This window comes from Motacilla alba, chromosome 4A (genome assembly GCF_015832195.1).
Source record: "Motacilla alba alba isolate MOTALB_02 chromosome 4A, Motacilla_alba_V1.0_pri, whole genome shotgun sequence".
NCBI classification, from domain to species: Eukaryota; Metazoa; Chordata; class Aves; order Passeriformes; family Motacillidae; genus Motacilla; species Motacilla alba.
In genome coordinates, this window is record NC_052045.1 from 17778627 (window position 1) to 17800343 (window position 21717).

The window sequence follows — 21717 nt, forward strand, 5'->3', positions numbered from 1 at the left end:
GTGATTCAGAGTGCGCCAGTGTCATTCTGGCAGCTTGGCAGCAATGTATTATCCAGGTATGAAAACACCAGCTTTGAAGAAAACACCTTCTTGGCTCCAGAATTTTGATGAAGTATCTGTCCCTCCTCGTGCCTATCAGCCAGTGTGTTGGCTGTGAGGGAGACCCCAAGAAGTCAGTCCACTCCTGCCCTGCTCAGAGGGAGAGTAAGCCCCAAATGCATGTGCTGTACTCTGTTTTTCTTGCCTGAGCAGGGGAGGACAACAAGCAGTGGGATGGGGAACCTAGCTTTAAGCAGAAAGCCCATGTATGAGACATGAGAGGCAAGAGAGTCGTTAAGAGGAGGAAATCCCAATAAGGCTGCCAATATAATTGCTGTACAGATACAAGAAGGCAACAGTCTTTCAGAGCAACCACTATGAGTGCTCCTACTTCCCTGAAAGCAGCTGGACATCACTTGCTGATGGGAAATAGAGAACAAATCTTTTGCTTTCCTTAGCTTCTGCATTCAGCTTTTGCTTTATTAATCTGCCTTTATCTTGACCCACAAGTTCTTTTCCATCTTACTTTCCCCCTGCCCTATCCTGCTGAGGAAGGGAGTGCTAGAGCAGCTTGGTGGGTAACTGGTCCACCATAGGTCCACCACAGATGCCAAACAGGTTGTTACCCAGCTCAGCAAGACTGCACAGCCACTGGGAGCCAAATCAAACCAGGCACATCCCTGCTCAGGTAGGCAAGTGACTCCACCAGCTGCCAGCACCCACAGATTACCCTGGAGGTACACGGGGGCCCCTCGAGCATGAGCATGGTCAACTGGGATCACTGGCCATGTGGCATCTTTGGCTGAGCTGCAGGGATGTGCTGCCCTCCCTAAACCCTGCAGGCAGCATCCCCTGAGGATCAGGTGTCTGCCAGGCCTGACAGGGTGGTGCAGGAAGGCACAGCATGGCACAGTGCTGCGGCAGAGCACCATGCTTCCGCTGCCTTGGCAGGATCTGCTGTGGTGGCTCTTTCTTGTTCAGGATCAGGGCTCACCCCTTACATGCTTAAACAGATCTCTAATCAATAAATACTGGCAAATAACAGGATTGAATGGCTGCCAGGCAAAGGGAACTCGGCAGGGGCAAGTGTGCCATGCTCAGAGGCTCACTCCAGCAATGCATGGTCCTGACAGAGCTAGCATGGGGATCTGGACTGGTTTGGAGGGATCTCCCAGTGCGTGGTGCAGGCTGTGTTTACTACTTGTACTAGCAGCATCCTGCACTTCTGCCCTGGTGCTGCTGTGTACAGCGGTGCCCCAGATGCACACTCCTGGAGCTCCCACATTTTCCTCAGGCTGCCCTGGTCCCCTAGAGCCAACAGCCTCGACCTTGGGCCCTTGTGCTGCCCTCCCTCTCTTCATCCCGCTAGGCTTTCCTTGTTCCCCATCTCTTCTGACAGATCACTGAGGCCAGTATTAATATAATCCCTGGCTTAATTTAAATCCTCCTCCCATCCCATGCTTTCCCGGGGGGAGAAGGGAATTGATGCACTTTTGTGGCACCCACTCAGCCCTGGAGCTGATGCAGGATCCAGATGGCCAAAAGCCTTGGATGTCCATACCAGAGGTCCCTGCTCTTCCCCCTTGGAGAAGGTGTCCAAGGCATGTTGCAGCCCCAGTGAGGTGTGTCCCTAAGTTTCAAAGGTGTATCTCGGTGAGCACCAGACACTATTAGGAAGAAGAGTTGATGATGCCAACCACAGGGGAACACACAAGTGGCTGCTGCTCCCCAAAACCCCTCTGCAGCCACCTGGGGGTCCGGTTTCCCTCCCCCTCTGCTCTCACTGTATGGGTGAGGCTGGCCACAATTTTTCCCTTCAATGTAATGTTTGCATTAGCTGTTCTTCCCCGGAAACCTCCTTAAAGACATTCCTGCTCCTAGTCCTGTAGGCGATCGTGAGGGTGGGGGAGTCTTGCTCTTTCGGGCAGCTGTCGCTGAAGTGACAGAGTGGGGACGGGACTCTGAGAGGAGTGACAGGGGCAGGCAGTGCGAGGGCACAGGTGGGACTGTGAGGGGAATGACAAGGAAGGGCGGTGAGGGGCTGCGGTGCGACATGTGGAGCTGTGAGGAGACAGGTCGGGGAGTGACAGGACTGGCATTAAGGGGGCTGCGGGGGCAGGGGACATGCGGGGACTGTGAGGAGAGTGACAGAAGGGACTGTGAGGGGAATGCCGGGGGCGAGCAGCGCGGGGCTGCAGGCCACAGTGGGGACACGCAGGGACTGCGGAGGGGAGTGACGGGCGGTGCTGAGTGGCTTCGGGGCACAGGGGGACACTGAGGGCACGGGAGCTCGAGGAGTGACAGGGGAGGCAGCGAGGGGGCTCAGGTGGGACTGTGAAGGGGGACCGTGAGGGGGCTGAGAAGGCACAGGGGGGACATGCGGGATTGTGAGAAGAGTGACGAGGGGACCGTGAGGAAGCACGGGGAGGACATGTGGGACCGTGAGGGTGCTGAAGAGGCATGCGGGACCGTGAGGGGGCTGAGGAGGCACAGTGGGAAGCGGCGGGGCCGCGAGCGGAATCACCGCGGCTCCGTGAGGGGCTGCGGGGCGGGCCCTGCCGGCCGAGGGCGGGCCCTGCCGGCCGGCGGGAGGCGCGTGCGCGGCGCAGGCGCGGGGCTGAGCGGCACCTGCGCCCCGCGGGCCGGGCGGCGGCGGCGGCCGGAGGGCGGTGAGGGTGAGGTAAGGGCGGGCCCGGCGCCGCCGCCCCCGGCCTGGGCACCTGCGGAGGGGGGGCTGGAGAGCCGCCCCTTTACCCCGGCCCGTGCCGAGGGGGCCCTTCGCGGGTGCCGCTCCTCGGCTGCGGGCTCCTCCCTGGCCGGTCCCGTGGGGCGGGATGGGACCCGCCGGAGGGTCTCGCCTCCGCCGAGCCGGGGCCTGGGGAGCAGGGGGGAGTCGGACCCGGCGTGCCCACCCCGGTGTTGGAACCTGCACAGAGGTGCTGGCGCCCTGCGAGAGCGGGTCGGCCGAGCTGCAGTGGGGTTCAGCCTCCGGAATAGCTCGCAACGGGACCAGCGATGTCAAGGCTGTGTCACGGCTGCCGGCAGCGGGCTGACCTGAGCCCTGCTTCTGAGTCCTGCAGGCTCTGGAGCAGCCCGACATAACCTATTAGTCATTTTAAAAAAGAGTCATTTGCTAACAGAGCATTTCTGAACAGAAATTCTGCTCGGGGCTGATGGCCTGTGCCAGGAGGGGCAGTGACTGTCTTAAACATCCCTCAGGAAGGTTTGGAAAGGAACAAGGGTATTGAACAGCTCATCTGCTCATGGGGCAGGATTTCCCCTAAGCTATGGGCCATGGGGACCTGTGCTGCAGTTCCTGTTTGTCTCTTCTGACATTTGCATTTTGGTCTTTGCTTTAGAAATATTGGGTCACACACTCCTCCTCAAATAGCCCATCAGGTTAGCTCAGCTGGGCTTGGTTTGAGGTGTTTCTGTGCAGGGAAGTGAAATTTGTGAGCCTTTTGTGCAGAAAGTGAAGAAACTCACTTAAAGCAGAAGTTTCTGCTTTTGGCTTTGTAGTAAGCACTGTTTGAAAGGGCTGCAAAAAGAGCAGAATCAAGGTCGAACAGGGCCCCACGAGGTTAAGGCAGAAAGCAGGGTTTGGTCTGGAAGGAGTGCTGATCTGAGCAGCACCACACACTCCTGCTTCAGTGGGTTGGAGATGTCATCACTAAGCAGTACTACTCATCCACACCCTTCCCAGGAATGCTGGTAGCAGGTGTAAGCAAGCTCCTTGTCTTTTCATCCCAGGCTGTTCCCAGCTGGCTCACTTTCCTGGTTAGTAGATTGAGTTGCATGTTCAATCCTCAAATCAGATTCCAGGGTGTGTGAGTAGGCAGGACAAGCAGATCACAGTTATTATAATCCCCTGGATCAGGGGAGACACAGGTTGCTCAGCCTGTGCTCTCATGTCAGTGCTCCTTCAGTTTGTTCTCTTGTTACCTGGGGTTTAGCATGCACCTTGTACTGGCTCTGCCCTGGCCAGAAATGGGCTCTGTTCCATTTCACTCAGGGCAAGGGAAACTCCTCAGTGCTTTGTTCTTGCTGTTTTACTCCAGCCATCAGTACTGCACGTGCAGGTTCCTAGAGCCCTGCTGTTGTCCTTCCATCCTCAATCAGCATCACAAGCTGAAAGACAACAGGGGCAGCTCTCCGCTGGAGGAAGGTGTTCCCTGGACAGTCCTGGAGACAGACCAGGTACAGTACGACAGCCCAACAAACCTCTTATTCCATGTCAGGCCTTTACCCTAGCCTGCAGACTGTCCCTGGGAGGGGGAGGATGCACTGGCACTTGGCCTTGAGGGTGCTGACTAAGGAACCTGTGGTGTCTGGGTTGTTGCAATGTGAACCTGCAGCTGAGCCCGAGCAAACTGGGCTGTGACGGGCGCTGCCAGCAAAGAGCAGCTGTTCCCTGTGCCTTGGAAACCCCTTCCGAGCCACGGAGATCACGCGCAGCTGCGCTGGCAAGGTGAGTCAGCATCCTCAGGGTGATTAGGAACTGGCTTGACAAATTACTTGTATTGATATTAGACCTGCACATCTATTACAGTAGAGCAAGTCAGAGAGGAGAAATTGTTTAGCTGGTGATGGTACAGTGGGAAGGAAGGCCTGGTGATGGCCACCCCTGGTGATTTTGCTGTTTCTGTGATAGCCTCGCAGGATGCAGGCCCAGAGAGATGTTTCAAGTAGTGATGATGCGTTTGGAAAAACTGGACAAGCTTTCTGATACAGAGTTTTCACCAAAAGTGGTGTAATTGATGCTAAACTCTCAACAGTTGTTTTTACCTTGCACTTAAAGGGGTAATGTGCTGCATCCATTTTAGGCCTGATGGAGGACTTGAGTGCCTGAAAGTTTGTCCAGTTCCTAGCTTTAAACTCTCTAATAAGAGAGATTAGGATCATAAGATCTCTCTAAAAGCAGACATCACCTTCTATATGCAAAACTGCAGAAATGGGGATTGAAATACCATGTTCTGTTCTTCTGCAGAACCCACGAGTGAAATGGCTGTTTTGTACTATTTCTAAACCCTGCAGATTGCCCTGGTCCCCTCCCCCTCCGTCCAGCTGCAATGAGTGGCAAGTCCTTGCTCCTAAAGGTCATTCTCCTGGGAGATGGTGGAGTTGGGAAGAGCTCCCTCATGAATCGGTACGTCACCAACAAGTTTGACTCGCAGGCGTTCCACACCATTGGGGTGGAGTTCTTGAACCGGGACCTGGAGGTGGACGGGCGATTTGTGACCCTCCAGATTTGGGACACTGCGGGACAGGAGAGGTTCAAGAGCCTGCGGACGCCCTTTTACCGGGGAGCAGACTGCTGCCTGCTGACCTTCAGCGTGGATGACCGGCAGAGCTTTGAGAACCTCACTAACTGGCAGAAGGAGTTTATCTATTATGCTGATGTGAAGGACCCTGAACACTTCCCATTTGTAGTCTTGGGCAACAAGATAGACAAACTGGAGAGACAGGTGAGCACAGAGGAGGCACGGGCCTGGTGCATGGAAAACGGTAACTATCCGTACCTGGAGACTAGTGCCAAGGATGACACCAATGTAACAGTGGCCTTTGAGGAAGCTGTGCGACAGGTGCTGGCAGTGGAGGAGCAGCTGGAGCACTGCATGCTGGGCCACACCATTGACCTGAACTCCAGCTCCAAATCGGGCTCATCCTGTTGCTGAGAGTGGCTGCTGCTTTGGGAGCGGCGCTCGAGCCAGCAGCTGGATCAAACACACCTGGGCAGCCCTGGGCCACTCTGAGGAGGGTGGCCACAAGGACAAGAGGTGGTTTGCTCACTAGGGAGCTGCAGCCTCGCCATCTGAATCCTGCCTGGAGTTTTCAGGCACAGAGCATGTATCTGCAGGAGGGAGCTGTTAACAGAGCATGGGAGCATAGTCTTGCTTCCATCTCTGCCTGTTTTAGCAGGTTTAAAGGGCTGAGTTAAAGCCCTTTAAATTCCCTAAAGACAATAGGGATTTGTTCTCTACCAAGAACTGCCTGCAGAGCAAAGCTGAGAGCATCCTAGACACTGAAGTATTTTAGTCCTGAAATTAAAAAAAAAAAAATTAGACCCACTCATGACCATACTGCCAAAGGAAATCCCACTCAACATACTGAACAAAACCTGTCATAAAGACTCTGGCCCACGTGACTGTGAGAAAGCCAAATACTGGAGTGGCTGGGATGTGTGTCTGTTGTTTGGGATAAGTGCATTGTGTCCTGAGGCTGAATTGTGATGAGAATTGTTAGAGCTCTGACCTGAAGCAACATGTGAAGGAGAGATGGGCCTGTGTTTGAATGTGACAGTATTGTTTCTTCATAGCCGCCTATTTCTGGTCTGTTTTTCCTCACCTCTAACTTTGTCTTGTGTGAGTGTTATTTTTTGGAGAGACTGTCTGCTTGTTGTTTAATACATGTTTCCTTGTCTCTTGTGGAAGCTCAGCCTTGAAGCCCTGGGTGAAAAACACCGATGTGGACGCTCACTGGGTCATGTCAAAGGGTTACTCAGGAGATCTGGAGTGTGACACTGGAGTGTGACACTTCAGCTGGTTTCTGTCACAAGTAATCACTGTGTTCAGGTGAAGTGCTCTAGCAGAGCAGATGGCGGGTGGGTGGGCTGTCTCCTAGGTGTGCAGCTGGCTGGGGCCTCATGCGTGGTCAGCTGTTAAACCCGCTCGCTGTCTGGCACCAGTGACCGCTGTGCCTCATTAGCCGGCACAGCCATGCCTTCGGTTGCTCCAGTGTGGATGTTCCCGTGTGAATGCTGCAGCATGGAACCATTCACCTGGTGGGTCAGGCACAGTGCTGCAGGCACAGTTAGCCCCTGCCATCGGCCTGGCCCTTGATCCCTCACAGGAAACCCAGGATGTTTTATCTGTAATTCCTGTGACAGACTGGTCAAGTGTCTGCTGGGTAACTGACTGCTGTGTTCAGTCCAGTGGGGAGAAAGCTGTACTGCTTTTTCTGTTCAAGGTGGCTGAAAAACGGGCATGGGGGACCCAAGGAGCCTTCTGGAAGGGATGCCAGGCTTTGCTCCCATCTCCTGCCTTCTGCTAGGTGTTAGTCCCAGGCTGGCTGTGTAGCAGAGATGAGCTTGCTGACTGCTGTCTTTGCCATTCAAACCTCGTGTCCTGCAACCTCCCATGCGAGCATTTGGCCAAAGCTGTGGCTGCCCACAGGCACGTAGGAGCCTGCCTCGAGCACGTATCCACTGGCTGCCGAGTGATTCCCACTGTGATCAGCTGCTGGATGGTAAATTTTATAGCTCAAATCAAGCAACCCTCCCTTAAGCTGTGCTTTAGAGCAGGGCAGTCTCTGCCCTGTGCTGGCAGCTCGTCCCCATCAAGGCACAGTCTCTGAGCATGCAGAGCATGAGCATTTTCCCCAGTTTCTTCTGAGGTGACCCCGGGAGATACTGCCCTTGTCTGCAGAGCAGCTGTGTGTGGAAGGGACTGGAGTATTAATGCTTTAGGGGGATCTAATTTCTAAACAGGCCTGAACAGGGCCTGTATTCATGGGGAGCGAATGCTATGTAGGCAGCTCCCTGAAGGAGAAGGTTCTGCCTCTGTAGGTGAAAGAGATTTTTACAGGATGTTATTGTTACTGTTTGTTTAACTGTGTCTGACCTCCTGAGGCCTCTGAATTTTTCTTCATTAGCACTGCTTGATATTTCCTTCAAGGTCCCATGCTCTGTGACCTGTGGTTCCAGTTTCCATCCCTGGACAGGCTCATTCCTTGGAGCTGGTTTGTGCAGGGGTTCAGGATAAGAACAGACTCAAGTCCCTGTGTGTTGTCCCCCTGGCAGAGAGCCTGCTGAGGGAGCTCCCTGCAGGTGAAACTGCCACTTTCCCATGGATTTCCTGGGACCTGTGTGAGGACTGGCACCTCCTATGGCAGAGGGCAGAGATTCAGCGTGCCACAGTGCAGGAGGCACATGTGCAGCTGTTTGCAGCACCCCGTGTGTGTCAATGCTGGTAGCTAAAGCTCAAGAGCCTCGTTGTGCACATGTTACACAGCACCTTTTATTTCTAACAGACATTGGATCACTGATTTTTTTTTATATTAAAACCCCCCTATTATATTAGGCTTACGTGTTTTATTTGGTTTTTTTAAAAGGTAGAGTATAATATATTTCAGTTGTTTAATTTATTTTAAATGAAACGCACAATTCCCAAAGGAGCCAGGATTTTGAACTCTGTTGCAAATTCAGTGCCAACAGCCATCCCTTCCCGTGTCCCCTCGTGCTGCTGCGGTTGTTGCTATTGCTACAGAACTGGAATTGTAAAACCAAGATTTTACCTTTATTTAAGCAAATAAAACATGGATGTATTCAAGTGAGTTTGGGAAGTGGCTGCCTTCTTGGTTTATCCGTGTTCAAGTCAGTTTTTGTTCTGAGGACTGGTTAGTTACAGCATCTGTCAGAACAGTCACTAAGGGATTGGAGGGATATTCCTTCGTGTACATACCTGGACCAGGAGCTGAAGGATCAGAACTCAACAGCTGAATCCAGTGACCAGTTTTGTCTTTTCAAGAGAATCAGAAAACAGTTTCAGAACAGAAATATTCCACATGGCTTCCTTCTGTCACTACATCTTAAATTCTCAGCCTGGGCTCTCAGCAGCAAGTCTGGTACTTTCCTGTGAATGCTTGCAGTGATCTTGGAACTGACTCCTCAGGCTCCAGGGGGTTTTCACCAGGCACGATTTCCATAGGATGCAGAGAAGGAAATCAGCATATGGGGACTGTTCTCTTTCGCTGTCCTGCCAGGATGGCTGCTTATTTTGGGAGACTTTCTCTGTGTTTGCAGAGCCTATGCCTGCTGTTTCTTTTGGCAGAACGTTTCAGTTTATTTTCCTCCCAGGTCTGCTTGTGCTATCCATGACTCCAGGAGGCAGCACAGGGTTCAAAGTCCGTGGAAACTGTGCATTTAAATGTGGGCTGGAGTATCTGGGGTCTTCCAACAGCTTACTTCAGCTGAAATCACAGTCAAAGCCGGTGGGGAGATGGCTCTGGCCTGGGGGCGTTGTGGGGTTTGGGTGAAGCTGCCTAACATCAGGAAGGGTCTGTCTGAAAGCACCAGAAGCTGCTGACTCCCCTGGTGTGAGGTGTTTGTAAGGAAGTGCAGGCAGAGGCAGGAGCCATAGAGGCCATCCCTCATTCCCCACTTTCTCACTGTAAGTTGTGCAGAGGGCTCAGTAGGTTTTGTCATGGCATGGGGAGAGGATGGATCCCTGGAGGGCAAAGGAGTGTTTCCAAAGGAAAGCAGTGTGCTTTTGTGTGGGACAGATGCCGTGGCATATCCCAGTGTGTTTGGAGAAGAGGAGGGGTGAGGAATGTCCTGATCCCATTCATCTTTCTCTCCCACGGCCCTCTTGAGGATTCTGCTGCTCTGGGCTGGGTAGTGCCCCTGAAAGGCCATGCAACTGCTTGGTGGTGGGCTAAGGAAACTGGATTGTCCTCTAGAGCCACTCTATGAGGAGCACCGGTGGCTGCAGATGCCCTGGGGCTGCTCTCTGATGACCAGGGGTGTTCCCTGAGTGCAGCTCCTCCTCAGCTCTGGGGCTGTTCCTCAAGGCAATAAACTCTGAGGAGATTCATGGGATCTCTGGATACAGCATATTCTTGTGTGAAGTTGATGTTGAGCTGAATGAACAGAGTTAAAAATGCCCCTTTAGGAGTGTCTGAACCCCATTCCAAGCTCCAGCTCCATACAGGGGCTTGAGGACAGCTCTGACACTGGAGCACTGGTGTGTTCTCCTCTGGACTGAGAGGCGCTCCCACCCCGGTGGGAGGTGATGGCAGCTCCGTCAGTGGTTATCTGAAGGCCACAGGTGAGTCAGAGTCCCTTGACAGGGAGATTGGGCTGATCTGTGAAATGGTGGATTGCCTGCTGAGGTGATCGCTCATGTAAAAGCAATCAGTGATGGACAGAGATAGTCCCTGGCCCCAGTGCTTGCATGGCTGGTGCAGGAGCTCTTTCCTTGTGACTTCCTGCGGTCCTTTGGGGGCTGATGCACATGGCCACGTGCAGGTACAGGACTCCTGGAGCAGGTTGCTTAGAGAAGCTGTGGCTGCCCCATCTCTGGAAGTGTTGAAGTCCAGGGAGAATGGAGCTCTGAACAACCTGCTCTAGTGGAAGTTGTCCCTGCCTGTGGCAGGCAGTCAGAGCGGGATGACTGTTAAGGTCCCCTTGAACCCAGGCCATTCTGTAATTCTGTGACGTTCCACTTACTCTTCATCTTTAGACAGAAGCTCCTGGCAGAGCTGGACTATGCAGAGATGGAGAGAAAGCAGCTGGGTGCTTGATCGGGTGCAGGTGAGGACTTCAGCCAGGGCAGGTGGGTGTCAGTACCGTGCCACAGGCATGGCTTATCCGAAACACCTTATCCAAAACAGCTCTGTACTAGCCACTGTGAAGAAAACTGCCCTAGCTGAAACCGGCACATCATCCTACACCGCCTTTCCAGGGCTGAGTCCGAATCCGTGCTGAGGGAAGTGAGCCTTTGGTGGTGTTTATGGTGTGTCCTGGGGGGCACTCTGTGTCCCAGAGGCTCAGGGGAGGGGTCCCCAGGAAGCACCATCTGCCGGGGCCGGGCAGCGCAGGGACGAGACCGGGGCTGGGGGGAATCGGGGCTCGCCGCCGCTTGCCTCGCTGCCCGAGGAGCCGCTGCATCCTCCGGCCGCGGGGAGGAGCCGCAGGACCGGGGATGCGCGCCCCGAGGCTCGGGGATGCGGAGGAGGCCCTCAGCCCGCCCTTGGGGGCTGCCCGAGCGCAGGGCTGGGGGCCCATGGTCATCACCGACACCACCTGGGTGCCGCCATCGCCTCCCCTCTCTTCTCCTCTCCCCAAGGCACAAGGGCCGTCTCCCGGGGCGCAGAGCACAGGATGGAGGGACGGGAGCTGCCTCGCCTTTTTGCCAGCAAGCCAGCCCATGGGACTTGCTCCAGGGTCCCTTTCTCTGGTCCCGCCTTTGTGGGAGTAAAGTACAGCCGCATTTTAGCCGCACGTGATTGCACTGGGTCCCCTGCTCGGAGCTTTCCTGATGGGCCAAGATGTGGTTTGCTTTGTTTCTTTGCAGAGATGGGGCTTGGTGTGAGGCAGAGCTTATTCCCTGTTTTTTCTCAGCCAGTTCCTGGAGGGCACTGGGTGCCCAGGAAAGGAGCTCTGAGGGCACGTCCCATGTCCCCAAGGAGGAGGGGTGGCAGTGGGGCACGGCCAAGGGCACACCTGATGTGGCTACATGTGTCCTTTGGCCCTGGGCCTTGCCCAGCAGCCTGGCCTTGCCGGCTGCTCTCACACGCCACCTCGCACTTGCTGTCCCCAGCCCGCACCCCGGCCGGGGGGGCACCAGTCTCTGCCAGGGGAAAGAGATGGTGTTTTGTTCCCCAGCTCACTCCTGCCCAGTGGCTGATTGTGCACACACAGGACCCTTTCAGCATGGGGAGAGGAGGGTGATGGCATCTGGGAACGCAGGGAACAAAGGGCCCCGTTGATGCTGGCTGCAGCCCCATGGGTTTCTGTCAGCCAGGGCAAGGCGAGCTGTGCCACTGAGCTGGGGCAGCAGCAGTGCGTGAGCTAAACCTCCCCTGGCCAGGCTGCCTCGGGCAGCTTTGCTGCCTGTTCGGAGGGGGCTGAAGCCAGGGAAGAGCAGGGGGAGTGGGATTTGGGCTAGAGTCCTATTTAGGAAGAGTAGTGAAGGTCCCACCCTGCCACTCCTGGGCATGTGGCTGTGCCTGAAATCTGCATTTTTGGACAGATGCGTGGGGCTGGGAGCATCCCTCTGTGGCCTCACTCCCTGGAGGCCCCTGGGCACAGCTTCTGGGGAGATTTCCAAGAGAAACAACATTTGAATCAATGATTTTTGAGCAGCTGCTATGGAAAGATGCATCTAAGGGTTTCTGGGGCAGAAAGGCAGCAGCCAACGCCCTCCCACACATCAGCACCATGGACATGGTTAACAATCCTGCAGCAAATGGCACCACAGAGCCACAGACAGGACATGTAGGGCTCTGTGACAGGCTCAGTGTGCCCCTGTGCCTAAACAAGGCCATCCTGTTCCACACAGGGCTCTCTGCAAGTGAGACAATCGCCCACCCTGCATGGTTCTGGCCATGTTCATCCCACACATGCTGCCTTAGTGCCAGCCAGCTTGGCTTGAGATGTCCTGTTAGTTTTGTTGTGGTTTTGTTGTGCTACATGAGGAGACATAGCAGAGGCTGTCAGCACGTGGGCCAAGTGTTAAAGGGCAGCAGCACCACCAAACACAAGCAAGCAGCTGCTACAAGACCCCAGCTTTCCTCAGGGCGGCCGGAGGAGAAATAAGAGGTTTTATGGGCCCCCCCACCAGCTGGGAACAATGATTTTGAAGTCAGAGTTATGAACCTCGTGGCTGGAGTGGGCAGAGCCCTGCAGGGGCTGTTGGCCCACACATGGGTCAGCAAGTACTGCTCCTCTGAGACCTTCTCTTCTGCAGCCTCCCTTTCCCTGGAGAGCCCCCCCCCTCCTTTTTTTTTTCTTTTTTTTTTCTTTTCTTTTTTTTTTTTTTTTTTTTTTTGTTGGGGGGGGCAGAAGGTGGGAAAGCCAGCACAACAAATGGACAGCAGACATACATCATGTTCAGAATGTTCTTAATTTTAATGTATTTTCTTTAATTTTTATAAAATACATCCTGTAAGATAAGTCTTTAAAAACTTGCTCCTTTTTATTGCTGGTTAACAAGTTGAAATTCTAGATCAGAAATGAAGGAAACACTTTCAGTTGATTAACTCTTTTTGCGTGTGTATGTGTGTGTGTATGTGTGTGTGCGTGTGTGGGGTCTGGGGACAAGGGTGGGAAGGAGGACCTGGTTATTTTTTGTTAAATGGATATGAAAAAAAACCCCAGCAAACCCCCAAGAGAGATAGCACTGATGTGAATTTCCGGATCTTGACTGGTTTCTTCCCACCCTGCCACCCCTGCTGGCATCTCCCCCCTCCCCATCCCATGTGCGTTGGTAGCCTGGCCAACCTATTTCAGCATTCCCGGCAGCAAGGATCCTTCAAATGCACTGCTCAGCAGATCTGCCTCCTTATCCTTGCCCCTGCTGAAACCAGCACTTAAAAATATATATAACAACAATACAGACATGAAAAAAATAATCCATGCAAGATGGAGCTTCAGTCTGCCACTGAAATTAGTTTCTCCAATAAATAAACACAAAGATTAGCACTAAGGAAAGAGGCAGGGAGAGCAAAACAAATCACCAGTTGTCAGGGAGGACTGGAAACAGCACTCCTGCAGGTCTGGCTGGACCCACGCTACCCAGCCAGAGGGCTTTCCTCCAGATGGAGAACAGTCGTGGAGGAGAGTTCCCCACCCAACCCCTTGCCCCCCTACCCCTCTCCGTGGGAAAAGACTGGCACCAGTAAGGATCTGGATTGCAGAGACGGGCTGTGTTTGCACCCTGTGACCCCCAAACCTCCACCTTTTCTTCCCTCCTCAATTCCTTCATGGGTTTCACCTGGAAGCGAGATGCTGCCAGTCCCTCCCACCCTGGCAGGCACAGGGCAGCTGTCCTGACTTGCAGGAGAAAAAGTGAGGGGACGAGGGGGACAGAAGGAGGGGCGGTTACATTTGACAAGGGGGAGAAGCGAGCCGAGCTCTCTGGCACAGTGGAGGTTAGAGAAGCAGACATCACCCCAGAGAAGAGCACCATTGTGAAGAGCACTGGCAGGGCAGGCAAGGCACGCGGTCCCGAGGGTTATCCCCTGCCTACGGAGGGATGGCTCTGGCTTTACGCTCCCAGGGCTTGCTGCAGAGGTGTCCCCTCCTCAGTCAAACCTATTTGCTGCCTCTCTGCTGCCTGGAGGGTAAAGCCAAGAGTCCCCCTTGTCTACAGAGACACCAAACTCCTTTAGGCTTTAATAGGAGCAGCTGGGTTAGGGCTTTATCAGCATTGGGATCAGCACTCTCTTCTCCACACTGGGAAGATCCTTGCCCTGAACTCCCTTTGCCGAGGCTGCAGCAGGCGATTTAGGTTAAATTCATCTTTCTCTGCTAAGGGAAAAAAAATCCTTCTCTTATTCTCCATCCATGGGTGGTGACAGCAGACAGCTCCAGGAGAGTCTTTAGCAATGGTACCAGGACTTGGCCAACTTCCTTTTCTCTCTACGTAGCCTCTTGCTACTCATGGAGCAACCTGCATGGATTTCTTCCTCCCAGGAGCTTGAAGGCCTTTGCTCATCCCTAGGCAACATTGGGACACTGGAGGAAGTCCCTCCTCTTCTCTGGCTGGTTTGGATGGGCTTGGCTCTAGAGCGAGCCGGTTACGGATGAGCGACGAGAGAAAAGTGCATGAAGAGGCGTCCATTGGTGGGAAGCTCTCCTTCCTGGTCACGCTCAGCACAATGGATGCGAGGGAGGAAGAGGAGGGGAGTCATCAGCGAAGGCAGAGTTAACGCAGGAGACCTGGTGTCAGGCGGCTGCAGTGTTAAAGCCTCGGGGTTAGACAAAAGGAGGGCGTTTGTCTGGCTGGGCTCCGCCTCGTGGGCTAGAACTTGGTGCCTCGGCCCATCAGCCTGAGGACTGCGAAGTTGTAGGTGGCAGCGATGATGAAGGTGACCTGCGGGTGGGAGGAGAGTGAGCGAGGGGGCAGCCCCAGCCCCACACCCCCAGAGAGCAGAGCCCCGCAGCCCCGCTGCACCGTCGGGACACCGCAGTGTTGTGTCACTGGTGTAAGGCACGAGGAGAGCCGGGGAAAGGCAGGGCACTCAGGGCATGGGGACCTCTCCCTGGCGGTCTGCTAAAGCCTCTCCAGATCCCCTCCTGCAGCCACCTCTACCTTATGGCCTGGACTCACCATCTGCACTTACGTGCCAGAAAACGACACGAGCACAGGCTCTGTCCCATCCATGCCCACCACCTTCGCTGTCCTTTTCCCCCACATCTTTGCCAGGCGGAGAAGAACGGCTGGGCAGGGGGAGCACTGACTCACCAGTGAGACCAACGTGGCAGCTGCCCCCACGAAGGCTGCGATGAAGAGGTGGAAAGTCATCTGGAACTGCAAGGGAACAGGAGGGTCAGCTCACGGGGTCCAATGTGCTGCCTGGGGAGGCCAGAGCCAAGGTGTCCCATCGAGGGGAGCACACATGAGGTGACAGGAGTTACTCACCTCGCTGGTCTTGCAGATGGAGAGCAGGTTGGAGCCACACACCTTGCCAGGGAAAGCATTCCAGGGCAGGACACCTGTGGAGATGTGGGAGCCAGGTGAGCGGGGCGTGGCTGACAGCTGAATTCCTTGCTCAGCTTCCTGCAGCCACCTGTCACACATCCCCCAGAATTTCGGGGCTCTTCAGCACCTACCCTGCTTTATGCCACCCAACGTGCCTGGGCCCTGCCCTCCATCCCCTCTCCCCTGCCCTGAGCCCTGGCTCCCGGGCGGTGAACCCGGCACTCACCGTACATCCTGGCATCCGCACACAGGGTGCCAATGCTGGCCGAGGTCTTGGTGGGGTTGCCAATGGACTGGCAGGTGGTCCAAGTGTTAAAATAGATGTAGACAGGCACCGCGGAGCAGGCGAACACCAGGAGCCAGATGATGGTCAGGACGTAGGTAATGCCCACAAACTGCAAGGGGCAGGACAAAGCCGGGCACAGCCGTGGTTACCAAGTGGCCCAGGCCATGGACAGGGGAGCGCGAGGTTCCCCAGGCAGGGGAGGGCATGGGGCAGGTGGGGGAGCGTGGTGCTGCCCGCACCCAGCCCTGCACCACCTGCCAGACCCAGCGTGTCCCCAGGCAGGCAGCACAGGACAGCAGCCCAAGCTGGGGGCTCCTGCAGCTCACAGGACCAGGGCCAGTCCCAGATTCACACCCGGCTGTGTGGGCATGGGGGTGACCGGCAGCAGCAGAATGGCTGCCACGTTTGGGGAGGGGGAGGTAACCGTGGCCACAGCCGAGCAGGGTTTGATCTGTGCGGGAGGGCAGCTGCAAAAGCTGCCTTAGCGTGTCAGCGTGGCTCTCCTGCCCTCCCTCCATGGTGCCACCCCAACCAGACCCTGAGGGAACCACAGCTGTGCCCCTCTGCTCCCCCAGGCCACAGGATCCCTTTGGCAGGACTCTGTCTAGGTTCCCAAGCACAGTGGAGTGGACGACCCCAGGAGTACCGGGTGCCACAGAGCTTTGAGCTGCCAGCACTGCAGGGATGGTCAGATTCTCCCTGCCTATGTTTAAACATTAAGCACTTTTATTAAACGTATTAAACGCATTTGGGCTGCTTTTGTCCCCAGGAAACACGGCAGGCCTGGGGGAGGACAGCAGGGCTGTGCTTCCCTTCGGGATATCCCAAAACCCAGACGGGCGCGGTGTCCTGCCCTTTGGCCACACGGAGCGTGGTGAACCCGCCGGGGCGCGCGAAGGGGTGCCAAACCCCGGTTAAGATCACCTTGTCAGGATGTCCTAGCCACTTTCCCAAACAATGACACACCCGCTGCCACGAGTGAGCTCGCTGGGGGCCTCGCGCTCCCCTCCCTTTCGGGCCCCCAGTTACCGTTGCGCTGAGGCCCTTGCCGCAGATGGTGGTCCTGTAGTCCCCAAAGATTTGCCGGACGGCACCCGTGGTGTAGAAGCCTTCGGCCAACAGCAGGGCTCCATAGAGGAAGAAGAAGGCAGCTGTGCCGTAGATGAAGTACTGAAAGCCGTGGATGCTGTGGTGGAGAGGAGCGGGCAGGGCTGCTCAGGTGCCGGGGCAGTGCCAGAGAGCTCAGCCCTGTGTGTGGCAGCCTGGCCACTGCCACCTCCCCTCCCCACGCTGCCCCAAGGGGACCAAAACAGAGGGGGAAGTCACAGGAGGAGCAAGCTGGGGCAAAGCTGTGGTGAGCAAGGCCGCCACCGACACCCCCGCATCCTCCATACCTACCCCGTGCAGAGGTCCAGCTCTACCCGGGACACCTAGCAAGGGTCAGATAAAAACTGGTGTGAAATGGAACAAGTGGCCACTTGAACCCTGCCGTGGAGCCATGGGAAAAGGCAGCTTGGGGTCTCCCTGGTGCCCGGGTGAGAGCCTGGCCCGGCCAGCCCAGCCGGACACCTGAGCCTGGCAAAGAGCAGGACAAGGCTGTGAGGGGCCCAGTGTGAGGCGGGTGCTCTGCAGCAGGGTACTTACACATCGAGGAGAAACTCATAGTCCTGGTAGTTTTTGGAGAAGTAGGTCTCGATGAGCTGCTCCGTGCCTGTGAGGGCTTCGTGCCCACAGCCACAAAACAGCGCTACCCCAAAGAAGCACAGGCCAGTGGCAACCAAGGAAGCAAAGGGTGCCCCAATGAGACATCTGGCACAGCACTCGAGTAAACCTATGGAGAGAAGAGGAGAGGTGGGACAGGACTGCTGGGACAAGGATTGCTCGGAGCCTGCAGCTCAGGAGCATGAGCACAGTGGGAGAAAGGTGTCTGGCAGGAGGAGGAAAACAGATTGAAGGAAAACCCCAGAAATGACCCATTGCAGTGCTGTAGAGCCAAACCCAGCAGCTCCCCTGAGAGCTCTCCCAGCAGCTCAGGAGCCCACCCAAGGGTGCCCAGAGATGGTGGCAGTGTGGGGCACAGGGGCTGCGAGGAGCCGGCCACGCTGACCCGTGACAAACAGATGGAAATAGAGCGTGACGTAGCGTAATGCCAGTGGGACCTGGCAAACAAGCTGCTAATGGGCTCCCCACTGCCACCACAGCAGCCACCACAGCTGCCTGCAGTCCCAGTTTGCCATCGAAGATGGAGGGGAACCCAGCACCTCCACAGAATCAAACCCCAGGGAAGATCCAGCAAGGTGTCCCCGCTTGGGGCAGCACAGCAGGAGCCAGCACACATCCTGAGCACTCTGGACTTCCCAGTGGCACCGTGGGCACTCGTCCCTTGCCTGGTACCCCGCAGGCAGCTCGGGCTGCAGCCTCCCCTTTATGTAGGCAGATGGGCTTGTAGGAAGGAGCCGTGCTAGTTCCACAAATGACAACACTTGTGTAATAGGTTTAGTCCTCCAGGAGCTGCGTGAGGGCAGGGAAAGCAAGGACACACAGCAGTCTGCTGCTTGGAGTGCCTAAATGCTGAATTTTTTTGGCAGCGAGGCCATGGGCACCTGCTCCTTCTGCACGTCAGGGCTCTACCATGCAGGAGTGTTGGCTCAGTTTCCCAGTGGGCTGGGTTTGGAGGTGCCCAGCCAGCTGCTGTCCTGCCTGCTTTGGGGGTGGACAGCCAGGTGGGTTTGCACCCACCAGCATTTGGCTCCAGCTAAGCTGGGACAAGCTGCTGTCCTGGCTGTGTGACACCTGCACACAGGGAAGCTGCTCCCCTTCCCCAGGATGAGGGCTCTGGCACCCCACTGCCCAGGGCACAGTGGCTCCCTGGGCACATCCCATCTGGGCATAGAATTTCTGACTTGAATGCCAAAAAGGCACCCACACCAAACCCACACCCCCTCCACAAATCCCACAGTGCTTATCTCCTCCCCAAGAGGACAAGAAAGCCGTGGGGTCCTGGCCAGCTCTCCCCTCCCCACTGGGAGCAAGGTTGCGCAGTGGCACCGAGGACAATGGGGGATTGTCCTGGCACTGCCACCCCAGTGGCTGCCCCACGCCAAGAGCAAACAGGGAACAAAGGCAGCGCTATAGGGGAGTGCTGGGACCCCTCCCTCTTGTTTGCCTTGGACACAGCAGATCCACAGGGGGCCTCGTTCGTCCTGGCCAGCGCTGCTCCCAACCTCGCTGGGACCCACAGGGTCTGGCCCCTCGCTGGGCCAAACTTGCCTTTTCTGGTTTGATTTTTGGCCACCTGGGAGATGGCACGGAGGTGCCCGCTCTGGGGCAGTGAACAGCTCCATTCCCTGGGAACTGCGAGTCCCGGGGTGCAACAGGGCCCGGCAGGCTCCCTGCCACAGCCCCTCTGCTTTGGGAAGCTGCAGGGGGAAGCCTGTGGAGGGGACAGGAGGGGAGAAAGAGCCCTTGTGCCACACAATCCTGAGCCTTGTACCCAGGCTCCGCTGCTGCCAGCGCCAAACAACATGCTGCAGACAGGGAGGAGGCAGGGAGCCAGCAGAACAAGGCACCCCTGGGAACAGAGCGGCCCTAAAACCCCAGGGGTGCCCTGGTGAGTATTAGCTCTGCTGTATCAGTAGGGAAACTGAGGCACCAGGTGTGCCTTTGTGTTCCCAAGGCTGCTGGCATACAGGTGGCACAAGCTGTGACGGGCTCAGTGCCCTGCCCGGACCTCGCAGCTCCTGCCAGCCCCAGGCTGGAGCTCTCATCTCTCCAGCCCATGTGGTGAGGGCTGGGGAGGGACAGGCTGTGGGGATGGCATTTGCCCCCACAGACAGCACACGAGCACGTGGGGACAGAAAACTGCCTTGGGAAAGAAAACATCATCCCTGCCGTGCCAAGGCATCCTCCCTCGGCAGCTCCCATGGCTGGCACGGGCACACCAGGGTCATCAGCACCTCACCGGTGCCAGAGGAAACTTTCAGTGGGCTCTGCTCTGGGATAAGGTCCCCAGAGACACCAGCAACAGCTCTCCAGGTGGCCCCCACCCTCCCCTCATACTCACCCATGGTGCTGGACTTGGTCAGCTCCCCCGAGCGCCGCTCTGCTGCTTCGCTGCTGCGTGCGGAGCCCTCCCTGCCAGGCGGTCCCACGCCCTGGATTTCCCCCTCTGGGTGCCTGTCCCGCTCTCCAGCAAAGAAAAGGGCTCTCTGAGTGACAGCCACCCCCCTTAAAGGGAGCGGGCCCGCCCTGCCCGGCCCCCCCAGCACCCCTTGGCTGCCAGCTCCTGGGTGCCCGGCGATGCCCGGGCAGCGCTGCCAGCGGCCCCGCTCAGCGCTCCTGGGGGAAAAGGCTTCTGCAAAAGGGAGAGAGCAGTCTGGGGGCAGGGGAGGGGGTGGTCCCCCCTCATTGGTGGCTCTGGGGACATCCCCCAGGCCCACCAGGCTGTGTTTGTCCAAGCTGCCCATTGAGGCAGTGCGGGAGTCTGGCCCTGTGGGTCAGCAGTGGCGTACCCTTGTCACCTCCCTGGTTCCCAGCATCTGGCAGCAGGGAAGAGGGGTTCCCAACCCCAAACCTTGGAGCTTTGGGGGCTCCAAACTGGAAGTTTTCCCCCTTTTGCTGGGAATCTTGCAGCTACTTTCCCCAGCCCCGTGACCCCCATGGGGCAGTGGCATTCTGGTGGTGACACTCGTGGGTCCCCATGGCCTCAGGGCTGTGGCAGGTGCAGCCCGGTCCCCTGGGTGCCCCACGTCCCGTGGGTGCCACGGCTCCCATGGGTGCCCCTGGTCCCCTGCAGCTGTGGAGGCAGCACAGGGCCAAGGGAGCCTGCAGAGGGCAACCGGCCCCTTCCCGGCAGGCACAGGGGGACAAAGCCCTGCTGTGTCCCTCAATGCCCCTCTGTGTGCCAGGCAGCGAGGTGGCAGGGCCTGGCTGTCCCTGGGCTCGGGGACACTGCTGGGCTGTGGCAGGCTAGGACCAGGGTGGGCCACCCTCTGGGGACCCTGCCCCTTCCCCACCAAGCCAAAAAGCCACCCCTTGGCTTGCCCTCAGGTGCTGGGGGGAAACACCACTCGGGCATCTGTGCCAGGGCGTGGTGGTGGCCAACTGCAGCCCACAGCAGCGGGGCACAGCTCCTGGCCCCACAGCACCCCTCCCTGCCTCAGTTTCCCACTGCAAGGCAGGATGGCAGAGGGGCTGCCTGGTGTCCTCAGCCAGATGCGGAATGGCAGCATCCCCTCAGCAGAGCAGGGGGAGCCTCTGCCACCACTGTGGCAACTCCCTTAGCTCCCAAGGTGGCACCCAGGTGGCCTGGCAGTGATGTCACCTGGCCATGATGGCCTTGAAATGGCTATGGGAAAGTGACAGACTTGCAACACCCCTTTGGAAATAGCCAGAACCCCTCCAGCCCCTGGAAACCAGCAGAGCCCTGCCTGCATCCCAGGGAAGCCCAGAGGGACCCCCAGCCACCAGGAGGAGAAAGTATTACATAAAAAGTCCCCCATAAATAAAACATATAAAATGCAACATAACAGGAAAAGAATAAAATATGACATGGGGCAAAAACATACCAGCCTCTCTTTTTGTTTCCACAGAAATTCCAGGCTTGCTGGCTCTGCCATTTCTGAACACTCTGGAGGGAAGTGGGACTTGCACCTCACTGGGCACAAGGTGAGCAGCTAAGAGGGGCTGTGATTACTGCAGAAAATGGCTTTAAATTCTTGGCTGTTGGGCACTTCTTGTCAGCAGGTGGATGACAAAAAGTGTGATGGAAACCCCTTGGCCCTGTCATTAGTGGCAGTGGGGACCAGCCCACCACCTCCTGGCAGTGCTCCATGGATGCTCCAGAGCAGGACTGCAGGACAGGAAAAAGGGAGAAATTCCCCCCTTGGATTTCTAAGGCTTGAGGGAGAAGAAAATGTGCAGGAAAGTGTTTGGAGTTGCCTTTCCCGTGGCAGCATGGAGGGTACCCTGCCCCAAGCAGCTGGGGAGGCACCCACAGCTCACCCCAACCACTGCCCCGTGCCTGCACTGGGGGGGCAGAGCTGCGGGGGCACCTGTGGCCACGGGGATGTTGGAAAGCCCTCACTGCATCCCTCTCCCTTCGAACTGCAGCTGGAGAGTTTGGGAGAGCCTCTGCTGCAAACCCAACCGTGCACTTCTGCACGCTCAGAGCAATCCTGCAGCTCAGCC

General features: G+C 56.6%; 2 protein-coding genes across 4 annotated transcripts; one reads left to right on the forward strand and one right to left on the reverse strand.

Moving 5' to 3' along the window:
* The first annotated feature begins 4196 nt into the window (after positions 1-4196).
* On the forward strand, positions 4197-8370 carry RAB9B (RAB9B, member RAS oncogene family). Of its 2 annotated transcripts, none has more exons than XM_038122938.1 (2): positions 4197-4507; positions 5027-8370. In XM_038122938.1, the coding sequence occupies exon 2, from the start codon at positions 5109-5111 to the stop codon at positions 5712-5714; it is 606 nt and encodes a 201-aa protein (XP_037978866.1). In that variant the 5' UTR covers positions 4197-4507; positions 5027-5108; the 3' UTR covers positions 5715-8370. The 2 variants fall into 2 exon arrangements, with proteins under 2 accessions (XP_037978866.1, XP_037978865.1); XM_038122937.1 differs by having other exon boundaries at positions 5074-8370.
* Positions 8371-12643: 4273 nt separating this feature from the next.
* On the reverse strand, positions 12644-20009 carry PLP1 (proteolipid protein 1). Of its 2 annotated transcripts, none has more exons than XM_038122924.1 (7): positions 19592-20009; positions 17173-17359; positions 16558-16714; positions 15469-15637; positions 15183-15256; positions 15006-15071; positions 12644-14633 (listed from the first exon to the last, which is right to left on the reverse strand). In XM_038122924.1, exons 1-7 carry the CDS (start codon positions 19992-19994, stop codon positions 14562-14564), a joined length of 1128 nt encoding a protein of 375 aa, XP_037978852.1. In that variant the 5' UTR covers positions 19995-20009; the 3' UTR covers positions 12644-14561. The 2 variants fall into 2 exon arrangements, with proteins under 2 accessions (XP_037978852.1, XP_037978851.1); XM_038122923.1 differs by having other exon boundaries at positions 16453-16714.
* Positions 20010-21717: the final 1708 nt, after the last annotated feature.